The 24,781-nt window shown below is 31.5% G+C and overlaps 1 protein-coding gene across 1 annotated transcript; it reads right to left on the bottom strand.

Moving 5' to 3' along the window:
• Window positions 1-17,244: 17,244 nt before the first annotated feature.
• Window positions 17,245-24,514, bottom strand: LOC146994139 (uncharacterized). Its single transcript, XM_085826876.1, has one exon. The coding sequence runs from the start codon at window positions 24,214-24,216 to the stop codon at window positions 22,885-22,887; it is 1,332 nt and encodes a 443-aa protein (XP_085683002.1). The 5' UTR covers window positions 24,217-24,514; the 3' UTR covers window positions 17,245-22,884.
• Between the last annotated feature and the right edge of the window lie 267 nt (window positions 24,515-24,781).

The following is a 24,781-nucleotide window of genomic DNA, read 5'->3' as shown; positions in this document are numbered from 1 at the left end:
TTTATTTAAAAAAATTTATTCCTAATTTTATAATTTGAAATAATTTTTGTCCCAATCGCTACAATATTTGTTTGATATAACAATATTTATTTGATTCAGTAAATTATTTACAAAATTTCTTCCCATGTTGTAATAATATCTATAGGTTTGGTTTTCAAGTTAAGTATTTAATGTTATATTAATAAATGTAAGAAGTATTAAATATTTTACGAAAAAAGAATGAAATCAGTTATTTTAATAATTTATGCGAAATTCTTTAAAAGACCTTTTAAGTGTAATTTTTTATTTGTTAATTTAAGTGATATGCTTTTGGCTATTGGTTGCAAACATTGCTGATGGTTTTCATAATGGTCACTCCAAATAATTGTCTAAAAAATTCCTTGGTATTTGTGAAGATGCTTAAAATTATTTTGCATACGTATATTCTGAAACTTAAGAAATGTCAATATAATTTTTTTACTTAAAATGTGTTATTATTTATTTTAATATTTAATAATATGCGTGATATGAAAAGAATAAAAAAATAGCGTTATTTATGTAATTAGTTGCAGATTTGTTAGAAATTTAACATCACAGCCGTAGTTAATTTTGTTTTCTATTAATTCTGATGGTAGTTATAAATTAATGCTGGATATTATATCAAATGAAAAACAATTATGTGGATTTAAGAGAAAATAAGGCATATAAAAATAAGAAAATTTATTCACTTTTTTATAAAAAATCATTTTGCAATTGAAATTTAGGTTGTTCCATGCAAAACAATTAAAGATAAGAACATAAAAGATCAATTTCACAATTTATCTAAAACAAAAGTCTCTGAATCCTCTTAAGCATTACGAAATTTATTTCATTTAAATTTTGCCTTCGTATGGCTCGCTGTTTAAATTGAAAGTAAAAATTGGACAGGATTTCTATAATTCGCCCAAAATTCCAACTAACATCACTTTGCTCATAAAACTGAAGAAATGTATGAAAATAAAACATTTTGAGTTATTTCAAAGTAAAAAATTTACTATCTCCTCGAACTGCGCTATTTAAATCCCCCCCCCCTGCGCTGGTGTTTCACTGCATAGCCGTGGCTCTTCGGTACAGCGGCGCAGAGGCTAAAAATTGCGTCTATGGAAGTTTTCATACTTCTCCTTAGAGATTCTCAAGGAGTTTAGAATAGAAGGAGGGAAGGTTCAACTCAAACGGTGAAGCTTGGCGGCCATGTTCCTGTTATCGCTGTGACTTGTGCAAAGAAGTCTCTAATTGCAACATTTTTTTTTTGAAGCATGTCAGCTTGTGTTGTACATGGATGCACAAACAGATTTTCGAAAAAGATTCCTGGGATTACTTTTCACGCATAAGTATTGATTTTCTTTTTCTTATGTAATTTGATAACTATGGTAAAAAATATCACAATGTCATGTTTTCTTTCCAGATGTGAAAAAAAGGGACTTAATAATAATCAAAATATGTTAAATACATTTTAATGTTTCTGTTTATAGCTGGTATCTTTGTTCCTTAAGATACAATGATGTATGCTAGGATTTAAACTGTATAATTTGAACGTTTTAGGTAATTCGTTTGATAATTTTCATGAAAAGTAAGACACCAATTATTACTATTTTTATGAATTGTAAAGGTGTTAAATAAAGCAACGCTTTTCTTTATGTATTAATTATTATTCATTTTTAAGGTTTTGGAACTATTAAGAATATAATTTGAGCATTTGATCAAGATAAACTAACTTTTCTGTTGTTAATTTTTTTTGCATAAGTTTACAAATTTGTGGGCAGTATAGCGATAAAAGTAAGTAAAATATTTACACAACTGAACATGTGGAAATATGTATCCAAAAATATAGGTATGGTTCTGTAATTTAGCTTAATTCAAGGCAATTTCTTTGAGATTCATAAATATGAAACGCGCATAAACTGAAATCACTGAATTCACATAAATCTGTTTTATTTTATTAATTTTTATTTTCTTGTTGTTATAAGGTTGTTGGTTGTGAAAAGAATCTATTTAAAACTTTCATTTGAAAAAAATTGCAACATGTGACTATTTTTTTGGATAATTATCTGCTATTAATTTCAAGTTAAATATATTTTAAATGATTCTTTAATAAATTACAATATTGTTAATAAATCCGAAATATCACTTCTTAAAGGAAAAACTGGAAAGTACACCCAACAGGTTGCTAATAAAATCTAAACAAATTCTTGAAATATGCAGAAACATTATTTCTAAAGGCTTTAATGTTATGCACATGCATTTAGATTTCGAACTATTTCTTAATTATTTTCTGTACGTATTAAATTACGGATATCATCTTTATAACTTTAAAACAAAAAACTAGCAATAGCGAAGTATTTCATTATAAATTTTACATATTTTTAGTGCAAAATACATGCACGGAACAGCTTAAAAACACGTACATTTCGTTTTGAAGGAACAAACATGGACGCCGCTTGTTCGGTGGAGTTTCATTGCCCGATAGTGCAGGAAACTGCAAACCCTCCCTCCTTATATTCTAACCTCCTTGGAGATTCTTTGCCTGAGCCAAGCAACGAAGGTTACCATGCTGAAATATGCCTACTGCGCATGCGTGAAGCAACTTCAATGCTAGGGCTAGACGCTACTCTTCCTTTTTACTTCGTACAAGGAAGTGAAAAAGGACGTTTCGTTGCACTGCTAGTCTGCGTGCTGTAAACATCAATTCTCAAAATTTAATATTTAAGACCCAGGAGGACTTCTACCGATGGAAGCATGATATTCATTTAAATACGAATTCAACATATGTTTTAGAAAGAGGCACAAAAGAAAATAAATCAGGTATACAGAAACGTTATTTTCATTGTCATCATTCAGGAAATTTTAACAGCAAAAGTAAAGGGTTGAGACACCTGAAAATTCAAGGACGTAATAAAATAAATACATACTGTCGCTCTTCTATAACTGCTACAAAAACAGAAAATGGTTCGCATGAGGTTAGTGTTTTTACAAACGCATATTAGTCATTCTAATGATACTGGGCATTTAAACCTTTCGCAGAATGATCAAGATAAAATAGCAGCAAAAGTTCCATTTGATTCTATATTAGATGAACTCAGAGATTCAGTATCAGAGTCAAATCTTCAAAGAATTCATCTTTTAACAAATAAGGATTTACGTAATATTGAAAAGATTTTTTGATTTAAATGCTACTGTTGTTTGGCATGAAACTGATGGAATTAGCGTGGAGGCATGGGTACAAGAGATGCAGGCAAATGAAAATTTTTGTGTTTTGCTATATAATCCTCAAGCCATTATTTTAAAATATCAAGAGTTATTAAGGAACGAAGATTTTGTTTTAATCATCATGAATGAGGCACAGTGTGACATGCTTAAAAAGTTTGGATCAGACTGTATTTCTGTAGATAGCACCCACGGGTTAAATAGCTGTTCATTTGAACTTACATCCTTGGTCGTAATTGACAACATGGGGCAGGGTTTTCCCTGTGCATTTCTAATCTCAAATCGAACTGACCAGCATGTTATATCATTATTTTTCTCAACAATAAAAAAAATAAATAAATAAAAAATAAAATCCCACCTCAAACAAGGAGAGGCATATAAAATCCTTCGAACCTTGCTCGAGGAGCGAGATGAGGAGACTTTTTATAAAATGTTAGAAAATGTCATTGTATATTTGGAAGATGATCCACAAATTTCAGAATTTTCATCATATTTTAAAACGTACTATACAAAAAATGTAACTACTTGAGCATATTGCACAGTGGCCTAAACACAAATATGCATATTGAACGCATGCATCGTACTATTAAATATATTTATTTACAAGGAAAGACTGTGGAAAGTCTTGATAAAGCTATTCATGCCATCATGCTTTTCGTACGGGATAAACTCTTTGACAGACTGTTAATTCTAAATAAAGGAAAGTTAACAAGTAAATTAAAGGGCATAAGAAAACGTCACAAAGAAAGTCTCTCTTTTAAATCACCAATTGTGCAAAATGAAAATAGCTGGACAGTGCAATCTTCAAGAGGTTTTCAGATTTATGAAAATAATGAAAACATTACTGAATATATGTTGATATGCAGTTATTGCAATATTTGTATACACTGATTATCATGCACATGTGCAGACAATGCCATTAAATAGAATATGTGCAAACATATTCATTATATTTCTAATTTTATCAATCAAACAAAGGGAAGTGATAACAGCAGTTATACTAATGAGGAAAGTAGTTTAAGTATTATTGAAACTGATGAGACAACTATGATAATGGAAAAATTACACCAAAATAGTTCTTTTAATAATGAAACACTCACAGTTGATATTGAAAAAAATTAATTAAAAGAGAAAATTAATAATTTAATTGACAGTGTCACTACTATGGAAGAAATAGGAAGCTTAAAAAAATATTTGCCCCTGCAGAGCCAACATTAAAAGCTATCCGTACTACATCAGCAATAAATGACATTTCACGTGAGGTAGTAGTGCAGAACATACCAGGAAATAAAAATATTGATCACCAAAGGAGATTATTTTGTACAAGAATACTTAAAACGTTAAAAACTTCCATCAGAAAACCTACTGTTGAGGAAGTAAAAGATATTAATCTAAACCTGATCTTAGGAGGAAAAAACTACTCTCAGTAGGTAAACTATTTAACTGCTGATTAGAATGTCTACTGCATTATATAATGAAGATCAGATTTCTCAACAGTTATGTATATTTATGTAAGTCTCGTAAACATTTTGTACTGTCCAAGCCAGACAATTTCAACTATGTGTCAATTTTTTCTGATATTAATATAAATTTGTCTTTCTTGTAATTTGATTTCTTTAGATTTTATTTTTGAAAAAAATAAATAAATAAAAATATTGTGTTATTTTATAAGAAAAGTAGTACAAGAGTTGCTTTTCTGCTTTGTTAATTAAAAAGCTTTATTTTCAGCTGCTGCGCCATGCATAATTCCTTCTCTAATCCATTTTATTGCATATTTTCTTAATTAATAGCATTCTTTACATTGCATAATATTTATATATTGAGCTAATTTTAGATGTTATGTTCTGCAAGTATCATAAACCTCTTTACACATGTGACTTAAGACAGGAAAATCTGCGAAAGTTTTCTCAGTTTTAATGTGTATAAAGTTAGAAAGTCCTCCACGAGGGCATCCCTCCTTTCGGCAGATAGCCCTCGTGTGCTTTCTCATAACTGAATAATAATCCATTGATGTGTATAAAAACAATTAAAAATGAAAGAAATTCCGTTGAAAGTAGTAAATATTATTAAAAGGTAGAACATTGGGAATGATTTTGTATTTGAGGTAAAACATGGATAATTAATGATTGTATTACAGTCAAAAGTCTTTAATCCGGAATGATCTATAATCCAGACCTCAAACTTTCTGCGCATGCGCCAACGCATAATGCCTTGACGCATGCGCGTAATACCTTTATGCATACGCAAATATGCATTTACCCTTGCGCATAATACGTTTACGCATGCGCGTTTAATGTATAACGGACGGTACAAGCTAAGCTAAAATGATCTAATTATCTATTTCAGTTAATGTTGCAGATTGCGTTGTTCCTTAATCTTCGAATTGGATCCGGCTTATTATTTTTTGCAGACTGTTAGAGCAATTTTATAAAAGCTGGAACTTTCGATTATGTCAAAAAGAATTTCCGATTATGGAGCTGCCAAACGATCTACAAAAGGAAAGCATGTTTCGATGTCCATCAAACAAAAAGTGGAATTGCTGTAAAAAATGGATAAACGTATATCCTTTGTTTCTCTAACCATTCCGAAATCTGTTTTATCAATTTCACGCTGCTCTGCCGGGGGGGGGACGTCGCGGCACGCAATGAACTGGAAGTTGATCTGTCAGTACTATCCTTATCTTCAGGGCAGATGTTTTTATTTTATTTGGCTTATAATTACTTACTAAATGTAGTATTTTATCTTGATGTACTCCGTCTTTGATATGATTTAAATCAAATTCCTCCTCATTATAAATATCACAAATACACATCAAATAGTTTTCTGGTTCCAATTTTCTAATTTCGACTATGCGTAATGTATGCTTTACGCATGCGCATGTTGAAAGAAATGTTTAATAAAGTAAACAAATAAATATTAAGCTTTTTTTTTGTAAATTTTGAACCCTTTAGATCATAATTTCTCTTTATTTCATAAATTACCGTATTATATTTTTAATTTTATAATTTCTGCATGCCATCTTACCAGATTTAAACTGATGATCTATAATTCGGAGAAACCGATAATCCGGAATCGCCGAAGTCCCTATGAGTCCAGATTAAAGACTTTTGACTGTATTACCTTTGTAAAATTAGAGCACATAAAATCTTCTGATACAAAAGTTTTCTCAAGAACTTTGCAATAACACACAGGAAGCTGTATCCGATTTAAACATTATGAATTACATAAATGTGAGTTAAAAATAATGTATATTACAGTTACATATTTCTTAAAATAATTTTGAATTATTTACTGTTTCCCATATTTAAACATGTAAGTTGCAATCATAAATATAATATGTAATTGTATGTGCATCATTTATAAAAATGTACAATCACATAAGGAAAAAATTGCTTAAGTGTGCTAAGGCTGCATTTGTAGGGGTTGAATATAAAAGCTGATTATGTACCACATGTATACATTTTAAGTATATTTCTCACTTATTAATTATCTACACATCAATGATATGTAAAATATTAATAAGTATATTTTGTTAATCGCATAGTTTTAGCTTAAAAAAAAACTTAATTATTGTAATAGACATTTATATAAGGAAAGTTTTTCTTAAAAGAAAAATTATAAAGTTACCTTACTTCACTCTAATTTTAAAAGATTTGTATAACTCTAATAAGTTGATTTGTTCCATTTCGATGTATGATTCCTATATTTTAATTGTGAATTTTTTTTGTCTGAATGTGTGCAGATTATATGATAATTTTCAAAGTTATATTCCTTTAGAAGTAGGCCTGGATTATTTGAATTAGGCAAAGCACAAAAATGCTGTTCACCTAAATCAAGCCGATAAGAGATCAAGTTACAGAAAAACCTCTTAGCTTACATAACTAGAAAAAAAAAAAAAAAAAGGATTGAATTTCAAATATTTTCTTAAATTTATGTAAAACACTTACCTGGAAATTTCAGATATTTTCAGAATGCAGAATGTTGGACTTCATTGTGTGATTTTCATTAAACATGTATTTTTGTGATATTTGTCAGTGTCTGTGCAGGATGACAGCACCTACAATTTGTTGATACAGAAATTAACTTGAAAACTTCTTTTGCAGAAGAGGAATATAAGACTCTTATCCTGTTTCCTAGGCTATTTTCAGTAAACATTCGGATGCATATCCTCTAGGAGAGTCTTGATCAAACTACGAAGTATGCTTTACTTTAATTTAATAACCCAATTCATTCTAATTTCTGCTCATACAGATGCTGAGCTGTACGTTTCGATTTTTTTATTTGTGTGGACACAGTCTCTTTTTCATAAAGCTTGTTTTCTGTATACTGATTATTTTAAATAACATATATTCTACTGTTATGAAAAAATGTTAAAAAGATTTTAAGATGCTAAAAATATAATCATGGAAATAATGATTGCATTCTTGTTTCCAAGGAAAGATTAACAAGGATCTCAGACTTAACTATTTTTATCATAACAAAATTCTCTATCATGTGGAAAATTAGAAAGTTTTGTGAATACAATCACTGAATACAATTAGTACCTAATTTAATTTATAAAAGATTCATTATAAACATTTCTGAATAAAATCATTCAAAAGGTTTTCAGTAGCTACAATGATCAAAATTTCTAAATACAACAACCCCAGTTATAATAAGTCACTCAGATTATAATTTTGATTTTGAAAACTGATGCTTCTAAAATGAATTTTTGTCATTGACTTATGGAAAAGCACACATTGATAGGGTTATCATTTCATCTCATCTCCCTCCGTCCTGAAAATTGCTTCCATATGCTTATGTTTGGGACAGTTATGGTGTATGAAAGAATAAAAGGAAAGTATTCAAAAGAACAAAATATGTACCTGCTGTTGCATATTTTCCATTAGGTAATATTGACAAAAACTTCTTAATGTTCTTAAACTTAATGTTCAAAAAAGTTCCTAGATGAATATTCAGAATTCATTTTCAAGTTTAATAGTTTCTTCACTGTTGACAGCTGTAATCAATGTCTTTCTGGATAACAGTATTTATTGTTCATTATTGAAAAAAAAAATCTTTCTATTGGAGCTGATGCATTTAGTGACAAAACTGACTAACTAGACAAGAAGACACTTTCATCTAACAATAGTGAACATTTTGCAGTCCTTAGACACAGTCCAAGTAGAATTACAAACTTTGAATCATTTGGGCTAATCCCCAATGTCTGGTAACCCTACATAGTGGCTCTCTTCCTATACCACATTGATAGTATACACAGTGAAATCCACAAGAATTCCATTCAGCTGTTAAAGTTGGCTTATTTAATTATAGTAAAGCATTTGAGGGCTATTTGTCTAAGGAGTGCTTTTGTGGATGACTTTGTGAAGGGAACTGGCTGATACACTTATTACACATGGGGAAAACTACAAAAGTGCTCATGGAGGCAGCCTGCCATCTTGACATAATGGGTACTTTATTACCTAGATGGGTACTTCTCCTAAAAAGTCTTTTTTGTGACGAGATTCAGTTTGGATATGGAGATTTACACCTTCAAATGTGTGTTTTGATTAAACCATGTGTTTTGGTTTTTCAAAGGAAATTGACGCATGCATACAGGTTACTATAAATATAAATTTTACTATAACATTGTGCATTCATAACAAAATTTTATGAATATTATGAATTATTCGTTTATGCATTAAAAAAATATTGGTACTCTTCTGTTATCGGGACCAGATTAAAAAAATGCATGCATGTGTTTATCTATGTGCATATATATAAAAACACACACACATGTACATACATAAATACATATATACATGCATACATGAACACATACATCTATACATTGCTGAATCCAGCCCCAATAAGCAGAAGAGTACCAAAATATTATAAGCTGTAACGAAAGAAAGATGAACACTAACTGAAATTATGATTTCATTCAAAACTGAGAGATACTGAGTTTTGGTGGGCTCTAATTTTAAATATTACATAGTCCTACACACAGCACATTTCTATTAATGCAAATGAATGCCATATGCGACAAATGATACTGCAATCTTCAGTAAGTTATGAGACTTTCTTGGATCACGCATAAGATGACAATCTGTAAATTACAGTTTATATCCTAACAACAGTTTAAACAGAAATTTTTGTCCTCATTCAGAAAATACAGGTAAATAAACTATATGTGAACATAAAATTATTGTGAGATTTATTGCTGAATGATTTTAAACAAATAAAGAAATTCAGCCTAATTTCACTGCAGTTTTCTGTTGTTGCTGAAAGTTCCATTGCTAGTATTAGCAATAACAATAGTTACTTCATATAGGTGGAATATGTTGCAACAAAATGTTGTTTTACAAAAAATGAAAATACATTAAACAGCTTTACAGCAGCTCTGAACATATTTTGTAATTTCTAAATCGGTAAATGTAAAAGTTTGAAGTGCAATATGAGGTTTTCCTCAATTCATATTTTTACACTAACTGCACAATCAGTTACTATATTTTCTCTTTGTTACGAATATCCATGAAAATTAATAATGAAATTGCATTAAGTATATTTTATTGTTATCATTCATAAGGGCATGAGTAGCATTACAATTATGAAGTTAAATTGGCATCCTGTGTCGTCATTTTTAACGTTAAACTGTTAACACAAATGGACAGGCTTATGCATTTTGATACCATGACATAATTTTTTGTGGGAAAGACATTGACTGATTTATACAATCATTCAAAATAAAAATCCCTAGTTACAATCCCATGTCATAATTTATATAACACCAAGTTTTCCACCAACACAAAGGCAAAGCATATTTATTTTGTCTTTTTCTGATTATATTTCTGATTTTGGCCATTACTCCCTATATATATATATCACGTTATTAATATTATATCTTAGTACATCTTTTTTAAATATTTATATTAATTCAATATCTTTCATTTATGACACATGCATAATGTACCAGATACAAAGGTGCATTTTGTCTTTCGAATGCTTTTGTTTCCTCAATGGTAATATTCAAAATATTATTTGCTTAAGAATAGGCATTTTATGGACGACAGTGAGTGAGTTATCACCATTAAAAACTGAACATGCAATTAACAGTTTCACTTTCAGTAGTTGGATGACTGTTTCACTTCCATTCATACTTTTTTTTTTAAATCTCCAAGCATAAATTAATTCTTTTTAACAAACACGGATTTATTCATTCAACTGTATTCACTGTAGATCATATACTACATCTATACATATACATCTATAGCATCTATTACTTCTTTCCTATTAAAAGAATAAGCTGTAACCCATGTGCATATGTTTACATATATGAGGAGTCGGAGTCTTTAAAATTCCAGGAATTGGAGTCAAGTCATTTTTCCTGCCGACTCCACAGCCCTGCTTGCACAGATGATGAAATGTCAGTCTTTCAATTCATTGTTGAGATGCCAGTTGCAACACCCAATGCTTAAATTATCACATAGCTGATGCATCAGAATGTGCTCCTATGTGCCGTAAATAAGCTTTTTAATACCATTTAACGCATGAGCTTAGTACAACTGCAATAAAATAATTTCAGAAACAAATAATTGGCACTCTTTGTCATGGTCCTGTAATTACCTGCTAAAAATTAAACTAGCATAAAATAGCATATTTCTTTATCATTTGCATGTTCTAACAATAATTTACAGAAGATAAGCATGCTTAATTAGAAACTAGCGAGCAAGCCCGCCAGCTGAGCGGGCTGAAGCCCGCTTATCATTGTTTCTTATTAAAAGAATTCCCATATTCAATTTCGCCGTATTCGAAAGTTCGTCGGAACTACCAGTGTTCAGCGATTTTACCCGGGCTGCATCCGCTTTAATCACGAATGCATCCAAAAGATACTGCATACACGTTAGACATGCGGAAAATCATGAAACATACATGCAGGCAGCCCGTTCGCCGGGATTCGAAAGTTGGATCGAACTACCAGTGATTATATTTATTATTTTAATTATATTTAATATTAGCTTTACGCAAACAGAAACATTTGTTACCAAAAATACGACAGTATATATATTAATGAATTTATATATTATAACAAAAGCAGTGAATGATTACGTAGCTCAGTAACACAAATGAGGACGCTGATTTAAGCTATTAGAAATATTAATTTGTATTATTCAAAGTTGCTTTTCTTATTCAGATCCAAAAATCACGAATTGTTCGAAAAATGCTCAAAAAATAGTATCTCAACAACTAACAGTCCGATCAGCTCGAAATTTACAATCTTATAATAGCCACATTTCGAAAAGAGGTTTGGTCTTTATTCCAGAGAGATTGGCAAATTAGAAGATTAATTAGCATAATGAATAAAAATCCTCCACTACTTTAATTTTATCCATGGCGAATGGCCTTGACGATTCCAAAAGTCCAGCGGAAACCATCTCCGCTTCAGCGACACGCGTCGCTTTCGAGTCGAAGGCCGTCAACCAAGAGTTAGGAAGGGGAGAGAAGGTAGTAGCGCTTTTTTAATGAACCTTCTAATTAGGCTCCTAATTAGCAAAACAGTTTACAATGAACGCTAACCTTCATTTGATCATCCGGGAAGTGCAAAATTCAAAATTTGAACGAAATCCGTTAATTCTTTGAAAAATTACGTATTTTTGTGGACTTCTCCGGCTCAATTTCCGTAATTAAGAAAAATTCAGTAAAATTTCGTATCTCGGGAACTAATCATGCGATCGGCTCTAAATTTAGAAATTTACAACCGATGGATGGTCAGATGAAGGATGCTCTTTGTTCTAGATCGATTGGAAAATTAGATGAATAATTAGCATAATGAATAAAAAAGCGCCACTACGCTAATTTCATTCCCGGTGAATGGCCTTGACGATTCCAACAGTCGAGCGGATACCATCTCCCCCCCCGACTACCGTCGCTTTCCGAGTGGAAGGCCCTCAACAAAGAGTTAGGAAGCGGAGATAAAGGTAGTAGCGCTTTTTTAATGAACCTGCTAATTAGGCTCCTAATTAGCAAAACAGTTTACAATCAACGCTAACGTTCATTTGAGCATCCGGGAAGTGTAAAATTCAAAATTTGAACGATATCGGTTAATTCTTTCAAAAGTTACGTATTTTTGTGCATTTTTCCGGCTCAATTTTTATATTTAAGAAAAATTCAGTAAAATTTCGTATCTCGGGAACTAATCATGCGATCGGCTCCAAATTTAGAAATTTACAATCGATGGATGGTCAGATGAAAGATGCTCTTTGTTCTAGATTGATTGGAAAATTAGATCATTAATTAGCATAATGAATAAAAAAGCGCCACTACGCTAATTTCAACTCCGGCGAATGGCCTTGACGATTCCAACAGTCGAGCGGGTACCATTTCCCCCCTCCGACACCCGTCGCTTTCCGAGTCGAAGGCCATCAACGAAGAGTTAGGAAGGGGAGATGAGGTAGTAGCGCTTTTTTAATGAATCTGCTAATTAGGCTCCTAATTAGCAAAACAGTTTACAATCAACGCTAACGTTCATTTGAGCATCCGAGAAGTGCAAAATTCAAAATTTGAAAAAAATCGGTCGGTAAGATCCGGAGATACGTATTTTTTGTGCATTTTTCCGACTCATTTAGTTTAATTAAGGAAAATTCGTAATTTGGGAACCAATCATCCAATTTTCTAGAAATTTCGAAACTTTTAATTCTCGGATCTTCAAATGACGGATGCCGTTTGCCCCAAGTCGATCCGCCAATTAGACGCTTAATTAGCGGCATGCCTAAAAATGCTCCAGTACCTTAATTTCGCCCCTTGCCGCGGAGAAATATCCCTTTCATAGGGGAAAACCCAACAAAGAAAGCGAAAGAAATGCTAAAAACGTAGGGAAAAATGACTTTTTAATTAATATCTCGGCTAATTAAAGTCGCACGAAGATGCGAATGGTCAATATGGCGAGATACGGGAATTCTGAATCCAACGGTACCTTCCACTAAGCTCTCCATAAAGCCGTTCTTGAGAAGATGAGGTTACAAACAAACAGACGCGGACAGATTTTAATATATAGTAGACAGTTATAGGTTATATTATAATAATTTATTGTACATAATTAATTAAATGCATAATTAAAAAGGAATCATTTTAATTAAAAACTACACTACTTAATAACTTGCATTAGCAATTTTTTTTTTAATCTCCAAGCATAAATTCATTTTTTTTAACAAACATGGATTTATTCGTTCAACTGTATTCACAGTAGATCATATACAGATATGTCATACAGAATTAATACAAATGCATCATTCTCAACCACATGACACAGATTTTCAAACCACATGGTACTTCATGTAAATAAACAAAAGGATTTCATGAAGAGTGTGGCAGCATGTGCGCAAAGTGAGATGCACATCAGATCCTGATTCCATAACTTGCCTTCTTTCTATAGACGCTTGTAAGGAAATATGAATGGCAACCATCTTACTTGTTGCAAAACTCTAAAGCTCAATTATACATTATTATATTTTTTAGACTTGAAAACAGGAATGTTTAGAGAAATGACCTATATTCCGGTAGAGAAGAAGAAGAGAAAGAATGATCTTGTTTGTTTGTGTTAGCTAAGTCAGAATAAAGCTCGGAGAGCAGCCTTGGCTCCAAATCAGGGGAAAACATTTAAATTCTTATAAAATGGTTATCGTTGTGTGATGTACTTACTCTATGGAGATAACCCACATTCTTACTTGGCTTTAACATTTTTAGATCAAATGGTCTAAAAATTATATTTCTGTTAAAAAAATGGCCCCCATCTATTTGCGTTTCCTTCGACTCTAATCTATAACAATATACTCTTTAATTACAGTGATCATGATTTCTCACATACAATTTATACAAGTTAATGGGTCAACATCGTTTTAGCAGAGCATAGAAGATACGTTAGCAAAGACAGAAGCTAGGGAGAGGAATGCAGCAGAAAAGATAATGACGTAATTAATTGAAAAGTGTATTTATACAAGTTTGATGTACAAGTACAGCTAATCTATGACTGGTTAGTTTTATTTACCCTTTTCAACCAGCATTATATAATGAAGAAAAATCTCGAATCTGGGAGAACACATGAATTTAGGGAAAGCACACAAAATCTGGAAGTGTTAATTTTGAGGTCACCAGCTATCGTATTTTCTGACACTATACATGCATATACCCCCGACGGTTAGAGTAGACTGAAGAGTACTCCTTGTATTATCGTAAAATTGTTTCATATATTGCCAAGTTATTGTTTTGTTTATCGCCAAGAGTTGTTGTTTCATTTATGGTAACCTGAGTAGTTGAATGTTCCGTAATATACGTTTACCTCGAATTGGGTGCTCCTTTGACTTTTTAAGTGAAAATACATCGATGTGTACATGGACAAAGTGAGGGATTGTGCAATTCTCTAATTTCTTTTAGGTAAAAATAGGTCGATGTGTACATGGTTAAAGTCAAGGGAGTGTGCAGTGCCTAGTTTATGTAATTATTTGACTTGTTATTTTGTCTTTGTGTAGTGTTGATATTTTTGGCGTTAAAGTCGATACTACACAAAGCCAAAATAAGAAGTCAAAGAATTGCGCAAACTCCGTATCCATGTAGCATCAAAACACGCCAATTTTGGCCAAGGGGTACCCATAAATATACTTTTACAACAGCTGACATTCATTTATATTTAGAGATGCATTCCCAATTCTGTACGTAAACACATTTACCTGACAGTTATTTCGCTGCAATCAATTAGTAAATATAACCAGTATGATCTAAAAATTTTATAATTAACACTCAAACTTATTATAATTTTGTGATTAGCTTTCTACTTTATACATAAAGCGCATTCTAATAAGTCAAAAGTCGTTAATTTGGACACCCATAATCCAGACCTCAAATCTTCAAACTTTCTGCGCATGCGCATAGGCATTTACACATGCGCGTAAGGCCTTTATGGCTGAGAATATGCTTGTGCGCGTGCGCAAAATACGTTTACAAGTGCGCGTTTAATGTATAATGGGCGGTAAAAGATAAGCTAAAATTATTTAATTATCTATTTCAGTTAATGTTGCAGATTGCGTTGTTCCTTAATCTTCGAATTTGATCCGGCTTATTATTTTTTGCAGACTGTTAGAGCAATTTTATAAAAGTAAGCTTGAACTTTCGATTATGTGAAATAGAATTTCTGATATATATTTATTAATATGCAAATGATCTACAAAGCGAGAGTATGTTTTGAAGTTCATTAAACAAAATGTGGAATTGCTACAAAAAATGGATAAAGGCATATCCTTTGTTTATCTAAACTTTAACGTTTGTTTATCTTTAACGCCACGGCGCCGCACAATGAATTGGAAGTTGATCTGTCAGCACTATCCTTATCTTCAGGGCAGACGTTTTTATTTTATTTGGCTTATAATGATGATAAAATGTAGTATTTCATCTCGATGTACCCCACCTTTGATATGATTTAAATCAAATTCCTCATCATTATAATTCGCTTCCGATAGCAAAGAAAATAACAGAGGTTATTGAAAACGAAAAAATTTCGATTGACAAATTAGTCGGTATTCTCGACACAGCAATTATAGGACTTGAACAGCGGAACTTTGTAACTGAACAAGAAATTATGTCTGTTTAAAGAATTAAAGAGAATGTATTATCACATAAAAAACGAAGCAACTTACATTGAAAGAAATGTTTAATAAAGTAAACAAATAAATATTAAGCCTTTTTTTTTGTAAATTTTGATACCCTTTAGATTATAATTGTTCTTTATTTCATAAATTACGGTTTCATATTTTTAATTTTATAATTTCTGCACGCCATCTTACCAGATTTAAACTGATGATCTATAATCCGGAATCGCCGAAGTCCCGACGAGTCCGGATTAACAACTTTTAACTGTATATGTATTTTGTACATAAGTCGATTTTATGTATTTCCACTTAGGTAACTTATCTAGTAGACATTGTTTAGTATTACACTCTCTATCAGTTAAAAACTAATAAAAATAATGAAATATGTAATTAACATTAACATTGAGTTATTTCTAATTCTATGGCGAGGTTTATATTGCAAATAACATAAAATACTTAAATAGTGTTGTAAAAGTTCATACAGAAATGTAAATATAATGTTTGTTTGAAGGAGGTAACATGTTAACACCTATGTTCTACAACATATTTGTATATGAATAAATGTGCATTGTACTAAATATCTACCAAACATATTTCCTCATTGTCCCCTTTAGAGGGTTTTTGAAAAAATTCTGTATTTTTATACCTATGCTTGATGTATTAAGTATTACAAATAAATTAAATAGTAAATCTAAAAATATTCAGGAAAAGTTAATTTTTAAGAACTTGTATCAAGTCGCACTGGCAAAAATGATTTCATGACTTACTTTTTATACAGTACAAAGTCCGTAATCCGGATTCGTCGGGACTTCGGCGATTCCGGATTATAGATCATCAATTGAATTCTGGTAAGATGGCATGCAGAAATTATACAATTAAAAATATGAAACCGTAATTTATGAAATAAAGAGCAATTATGATCTAAAGGGTATCAAAATTTACAAAAAAAAGCTTAGTATTTATTTGTTTACTTTGGTAAATATTTCTATCAACGTAAATTGTTTAAGTTGCTTTGTTTTTTGTGCTAATACTTTCTCTTTAATTCTATAAAGAGACATAATTTCTTGTTCAGTTACAAAGTCCTGTAATTGCCGTGTCGAGAATACCGACTAACTGTTCAATCGAAATTGTTTCTTTTTCAATAACATTCTCTGTTACTTTCTTCACTATCGGAACCGCGCATGGGTACACGCTTTACTGGCTTTATGCGCATGCATAAGTTTGTGGCTTTGATGTCTGGATTATAGATCATTCCATTTTGCAAACTTCAAAATACAAATTTTAGAATTCTTGTATTTAAATATCTCCTTAAATTCAATATGTACATTTTCCCCCCTATACTTTTAAGGCTATATGTAAATAATGACAAAAACATTTATAGTGATAATTAAAAAAAAAAAAAAAAGATTTATTAAACAAAACAGGAAGAGTACAACAGATGCAATGTTACTTCAGTCAATCACATGAAATAAAATTAAAATGATCTGAAAAATTATATTCTGTTAACAACATAACTTTGCCAGATTATAATTCTTATTTCTGTTAGAGGAGTCCTATTTGCAAACATCAATTGAATATAATTTTTATACGGAATATCTCTTCGGTTAAAAATAACAATAGAGTCAATAAAGTACGAAATTTTCAGATTCTTTATATTCTTATGTTGCATTATAAAAGAAATATTTCATCATGTTCCCTCAGTGAATTTCAAAATCAATTTAGGCTCCCATTTCTCTTAAAGCTGATCAGTGCAAATACTTCCGAAACAAAGCACGAAATATAAGATAAGTACAAGACTCTACTTTGGTACATGCAATATAGAAAGGCAGTATGTGTCTTTGAAGGTTAAAATTATGTTTTCTTCTGGCAATATAAAAACAAAATATTTCTTAAAGACACATTTAGTAAATAACTATTTCTTACATCTATGTAAAAAATATTTTCCGAATGCCTTTTTACATACATGAGGTTTTTCTACAGTGCTGATAAGTGCAAAATTTGATTGAAAGCTTATTGAAGTTGAGAAACTTTTTTATACCTAATCACACAACCAGGCCCGCCCTTAAGTAACAGACTGCCCACGAATTTTCTTAAGACAACAGTCTCCCAATTAAAAAAAAAAAAAAAAAACTCAATGACTAATAAAATTTTTATCTCATACTCACTAAGCACAAAATTGGTAAACTGTATAAAATGCTCGGCTGATCTTTGGAATATGGTAACTGGTAGTTTGGCGACATTTTGGAGGCGAGATAGGTTACTACCTAGGACTTTGGTAATAATATGAGAAGTAGTCAGTTCCGATTACGCATTATTTTGTGTGAGGGAAATGAGAGATCATGAGATATGTCATGTGACATTAATGGACGAATTACAGTTCTTTAATCCGAAAAGGGGGGAAATCTGGAAATTTTATATTTAGCTTTATTCTGTGTTATGTGAAACAATGTTGGTTAATTTTTGGATCCCATGGCCCTAACTAAAGTGAATTCGAAATGGCTATTTAGGCATTGTGATAAAGAGAATTTTGCTTTTAATTTAGCGGAGGAAGTATGGAGGAAAAATTTGCAGATTAGGTAAGTTAGTATTTTTAATTATTTGAGGATATTATTTTTATGCATTGTTCTAAATGTAAGGAGTAAATAAAGTAATATCCTATTAATGGAAAATTGTTATTAGCAATGATTTAGTTTAAAGTAATTAGGATTGTAAACTAATTTTTAGTAATTTAATGTATGTGCTTATTTATATTTTAAGTAGTGTTTTTGAATTTAATTATATTTTAATTAAATGATAGTTATTTTGTGAATTATATGTTTGTAAGAATTTGGTATACGTTTCAGTGGAAGTAAACGTGCATGGAAATAATTTAAATATTTGACACTAAGTATTTGTAACCATTTGCAATGTTTGCGGTATGAATTCGTTGGTGACGTTTATAATATAATAGATCATTTAGAGGTAAAAGTTTTTGGATATTTTATTTATTTTATATGTGGAAATGTTCATCTTTGGAAAGGGTATATACTTTTTCACAATCAGGTAATTTCATATATGTTCTTTTTACCGGATTTAAAGATTCACATAATTTTAGTGAAATTTTTCTAATTTATGAGAAGAAAGCAGTGTACATGGATATAGTCAGAGTGTGCGCAATTCTATTTTTGTGCAATTCTGGGATGTTTTTTTAAGTAAAAATAAGTCGACGTGTACATGGTTTAGTGATATTTTAATTAAATGATAGTTATTTTGTGAATTTTATGTTTGTAGGAATTTGGTATACGTTTCAGTTGAAGTAAACGTGCATGGAAATAATTTAAATATTTGACACTAAGTATTTGTAACCATTTGTAATGTTTGCGGTATGAATTCGTTGGTGACATTTATAATATAATAGATAATTTAGAGGTAAAAGTTTTTGGATATTTTATTTATTTTATACGTGGAAACGTTCATCCTTGGAAAGGGTATATACTTTTTGGCGATCAGGTAATTTCATATATGTGCTTTTTACCGAGTTTAAAGATTCACAGAATTTTTTTTGCATTTTCGTGCAAATTTTTGTAATTTATGAGAAAATAGCAGTGTAGATGCATAAAGTGAAGAGTTTGTGCAATGCCATTTTTGTGCAATTCTGAGATGATTTTTTTTAAGTAAAAATAAGTCCACGTGTAAATGGTTTATGTGTATGTGCTATTCTGAAAAACGCACAAGGATTCTGCGATTGTGCATTTTTCCCAATTTTGCAGTTAATATTTGTCATGATTAAGCAGTTTTGTTACATAAAATTTCTAGCATAAGTGTAATTCGGCTAGTAGATTGTTGGAAAAAGTGTTCAGTAAATAAAAAGAAAAGAAACATGTCTTTATTTCAAGAAGACAAAATGGCGGGGAAAACAAAAATAAAGAGGGTTGCTGTAGCAGAGTTGGTCGCCAAATTTTCGCCAAGTTACCATAATCCAAAGATCAACCAAAAGCTCTTGCATATGACAAATATTTGCAGTGAATTTAAAATACTTATTTGTGTTATTGCGACAGTCCGCCCCCCCCCCGATTTTTGCTGCCTGCATACTTTTAAGTACTTGACCCCTGCTAGGATGCCCTGCACAGACCGAAATTTCAATATTTTGTTAACGTAAAAGGAGCCAAATTTAATAAAATGCACTAGCAAGCTACAGCATGGACATGGTGATGCAATATTTAACCACTGTTCAGAATTTCATATTCCACAAGAACCAGATGTCAAAGCTAAATATTTAATAATAGACAATAATCAGGGACATATAAGTATAAACCTATCTGAAACATTCTGCATGGATCCATGAGCAAGAAACAAGTTATATATATGAAAGCAATAACCTTAGCACAATTTTTTGATTTTTTACAGATGAAAAGTTAAAAGTTACTTATTGGGTGAAAGTTCATGGTTTTCACAGCTTTATTTCAGGAAGATTACGAAACCATAGATATTTATTATAAACTGGTAAAAATTATTAATACAGTCAAAAGTCGTTAATTCGGACCTCAAAACTAAAAATTTTCTGCACATGCGCATAAGACCTTTTACGACTGCGCATATGAGTGTGCGCAAGTGCAGAATACGTTTTCGCGTGCGCGTTTTATGTATAATGGACGTATAAGCTAAAATTATCTAATTATCTATTTCAGTTAATGTTGATGATTACGTTGTTCCTTAATTTTCGAATTCAATCCGGCTTATTATTTTTTGCAACTGTAAGAGCAATTTTTTAAGAGTAAGCTTAAACTTTCGATTATATCAAATAGAATTTCCGATATATATTTGTTAATATGTAAAGGATCTCAAGTGAAAGTATGTTTTGAAATCCGAAATCTGTTTATCAATTTCACGCTGCTGGGCGGGGAAATGCCGCGGCGGGCGCGTAATGAATTATAAGTTCATTTGTCAGCACTATCCTTATCTTCAGCGCAGATGTTTTTATTTGGCTTATAATTCCTTACCAAATGTAGTATTTCATCTCGATATGCTCCGTCTTTGATATGATTTAAAACAAGTTCCTCGTCATTATAATTCGCTTCCGATAGCGAAGAAAAGTGACAGAGGTTATTGAAAACGAAAAAATTTCGATTGACAAATTAGTCGGTGTTCTTGACACAGCAATTATAGGACTTGAACAGCGGAACTTTGTAACTGAACAGGAAATTATGTCTGTTTAATAGAATTAAAGAGAAACTATTTTCACATGAAACGAAGCAAAACTTAAACAACTTACATTAAAAGAAATGTTTAATAAAGTAAACAAATAAATATTAAGCTTTTTCTTTCTGTAAATTTTGATACCCTCTAGATCATAATTGTTCTTTATTTCATAAATTACAGTTTCATATTTTTAATTTTAGAATTTCTGCATGCCATCTTACGAGATTTAAACTGATGATCTATAATCCGGAATAGCCGAAGTCCCGACGAGTCCGGATTAACGACTTTTGACTCTATATCAAAAGAAAATATAAATTTTATTATAAAAGAAAAGATATGACGAATTGAAAAAAAAAATTATGTTTTTTTCCCAAATCTTTCTGTTTTCTAAATTTTGCACTTTTCTCGTCCTCAAGTACACACCTATCTGTTTTTGCCACCCCCCGCCAAAAAAAAAAGAATTCAGTTCATGCAGCACTCGGCTATGGAGGATAAGCATTTCCTTTTTGTTTTCTTTACAAAATTCCGTTTTCTTGCAGAAAGTTTTATTATAGAATTGTGGTAAAATTGCTCACAAATTCTGCAAGGCTGAATTTTAAAATGAAGCTTAAGGCAAAAAATATCACAATTTCTTTATAAAAACTGTTAAACTTTAGAATATAGGAAAAAGAATACACACAAAATGCAGAAATGCTTGATTGAAGGATTATAATAAGCATGTCTGCTGGAAGATTGGTTATGCACATTGTAGCTAGGGTTCCCACCTCGCCCGGAATTCAGTTGTGAAAATTAAAATCTCCCGGCTCCAGGAAGAAATTTAAAATAAATATTACTCTCCCGGAATATAAAGTTTCTTGAAAATAACAACACATTGTGCACGGAAGAAATGGTTGAGAGCAGTGAAAATCACACGACCGCACAGAACAGCCAAACAATGTCTATGTCAATACATATTCTCTGCAGCAGCAATCTACGGTGAGTAAGCATCTTACGGAATGAGTAGTCGTTTCATGCCGGCGTATCGCGCATGTGTCCTCATCTAATGCCACCCTCTCATTTTCAATCCATTCTTTCATTTAGCCTGCAGTTAGCTAGCTATCCACAAACATGTGCATATTGAAATTATTTAAATGCTTTCATAATAACGTCTACTGAAAAAAATTATTCTGATTGTGCAAGTGAACAAGTGCCACAAAAGGAGATAAAATATTCAACGTCATTTCAAGATAAGTGTTAACTCAATTTGATTAGCTTATGACGAGAGACAACTTTAACGAAGAATGTAAAGTATTTTGGAAAATGGTTAATATTAAATTCGAGGATGTTATAGCTTTAACTGGACATTCCCAAAGCAAGAATCATTAGTAGCTAATATTGAATATTCATCAAAATCGGTTTTGAACTTTTTCACGAAGAAATCTTCCGAAGAACAGAAAAATATATCAGCAATTGAAATTACTTCAGTCTGTCACAGGATTAAGCATCTCACACTTTTAACAGCTAGGATTGCACAAATTGTATAGCACTCTATTTCCAGATTCTTCTCTGTCCAAAAACGATTTCTTGTGGTAGAACAAAATGTACAAGAATTAGTGAGAGTGTGCTTGCTCCTGCAGCTCAAAAAATACTTTTAAACGAGATTAAGAAGCTGGAGTGTTTCTCAGTTGCAACCGAAAAAAAGATTTTTCTTTTTCTTCCAGAAACTTTTTTTCCTCTCCCGGATTTTTACAGTCAAGAGGTGGCAACCCTAATTGTAGCCAAAGTTATGTTCCTTTAAATTACCTCTTCATGTAAATAACTTGTTACATATCTCGCACACATGAGGTTTCTCTCCAGTGCAAATAAGCATATGTTTTTTTAAATCACCTTAATGAGCAAATGACTTGCTACACACCTCACACAAATAAGGTTTCTCTCCAGTGTGAATAAGTATATGTTCCTTTAAATTACATTTTTGTGTAAATGACTTGTTACATATCTCACACACATGAGGTTTCTCTCCAGTGTGAATAAGTATATGTTTCTTTAAACAATCTTTTCGTGAAAATGACTTGTTACATATCTCACACACATGAGGTTTCTCTCCAGTGTGAATAAGTATATGTTTTTCTAAATCACTTTTATGAGCAAATGACTTGCTACATACCTCACACACATGAGGTTTCTCTCCAGTGTGAATAAGTATATGTTTCTTTAAGGTACCTTTTTGTGCAAATGACTTGTTACATATCTCGCACACATGAGGTTTCTCTCCAGTGTGAATAAATATATGATTTTTTAAGACATTTTTACAAGGAAATGACATGCTACATACCTCACACACATTAGGTTTCTGTTGAGTGTGAATAAATATATGTTCCTTTAAATGACGTTTTAAAGTAAATGACTTGTTACATACCTCACACGCATGAAGTTTCTCTCCAGTGTGAATAAGTATATGATTTTTTAAATCACCTTTATGAGCAAATGACTTGTTACATACCTCACACACATGAGGTTTCTCTCCAGTGTGAATAAGTATATGACTTTTTAAATCACATTTACGAGCAAATGACTTGCTACATACTTCACACAGATAAGGTTTCTCTCCAGAGTGAATAAGTATATGTTCCTTTAAAGTATGTTTTCGTGTAAATGACTTGTTACATATCTCGCACACATGAGGTTTCTCTCCAGTGTGAATAAGTATATGTTCCTTTAAAAGACGTTTTACAGTAAATGACTTGCTACATACCTCACACACATGAGGTTTCTGTCCAGTGTGAATAAGAATATGATTTCTGAAATAACCTTTATGAGCAAATGACTTGCTACATACCTCACACACATGAGGTTTCTCTCCAGTGTGAATAAATATATGTTCCTTTAAATGACGTTTTAAAGTAAATGACTCCTTACATACCTCACACACATGACGTTTCTCTCCAGTGTGAATAAGTATATGTTCCTTTAAGATACCTTTTCGTGCAAATGACTTGCTACATACCTCACACAAATAAGGTTTCTCTCCAGTGTGAATAAGCGTATGTTTCTTTAAACTATCTTTTCGTGTAAATGACTTGTTACATACCTCACACACATGAGGTTTCTCTCCAGTGTGAATATGTATATGTTCCTTTAAATCACCTTTTCGCATAAATGATTTGTTACCTATCTCACACACATGAGGTTTCTTTTCTGAGTGAATAAGCATATTCATGTTTAAGGTTGTCTTTCGTCCAAGTGAATTCTTGCATACAAATTTTTTTCTCCTGTATATATATGCACATGCTTCGTTAAATAACCATACTCTCTGTATACCTCACACACGAGGTTTCATTACTGTATCAATACATATTTCGTGAACATTGTGAGTTTAAGAGAAAATAATGAGCGGTTTGTTAAAATTTAGATCAGATGAAAGATCTTTTAATATATAGCATTTTAATACTACTTAGCACAATGTAATAGGTTCATTTTACAATAGGGAACATCCACAAAGATGATTGTTACAAAGCAGTTCGATCATTCATCTTTTAACAACAATCTCTCTCGTTGCCATTCCGTAACAGAGAAACGTACCTCTTATGGAGTTTGATAGTGGCGCGAAATTCTCCCCACCTTGAGTTTGGGAATACAAACTCAAAACAGTAACATAATGATAAAACATACATACAATTTTGAGATAACAATAACGTACATAATAACAGAAATATTTCAAAATATTAGAATGCAAACTGAAATAAATATTTTAGAGTTCAAACACAGAAAGTTCAAGAGTTTGT

The sequence above is a fragment of the Stegodyphus dumicola genome, chromosome 11 (assembly GCF_044657685.1).
Source record: "Stegodyphus dumicola isolate Sdum_Otavi_A_Nest chromosome 11, ASM4465768v1".
Classification (NCBI taxonomy): Eukaryota; Metazoa; Arthropoda; class Arachnida; order Araneae; family Eresidae; genus Stegodyphus; species Stegodyphus dumicola.
Note: the sequence above shows the minus strand (reverse complement) of the source record. Positions and strands in the feature narration are given on the sequence as shown.

What these genes read in the sequence shown, in the direction of transcription:
- LOC146994139 (XM_085826876.1), bottom strand. Translation starts at nt 24,216, where the DNA reads ATGAATATGCTTATTCACTCAGAAAAGAAACCTCATGTGTGTGAGATA.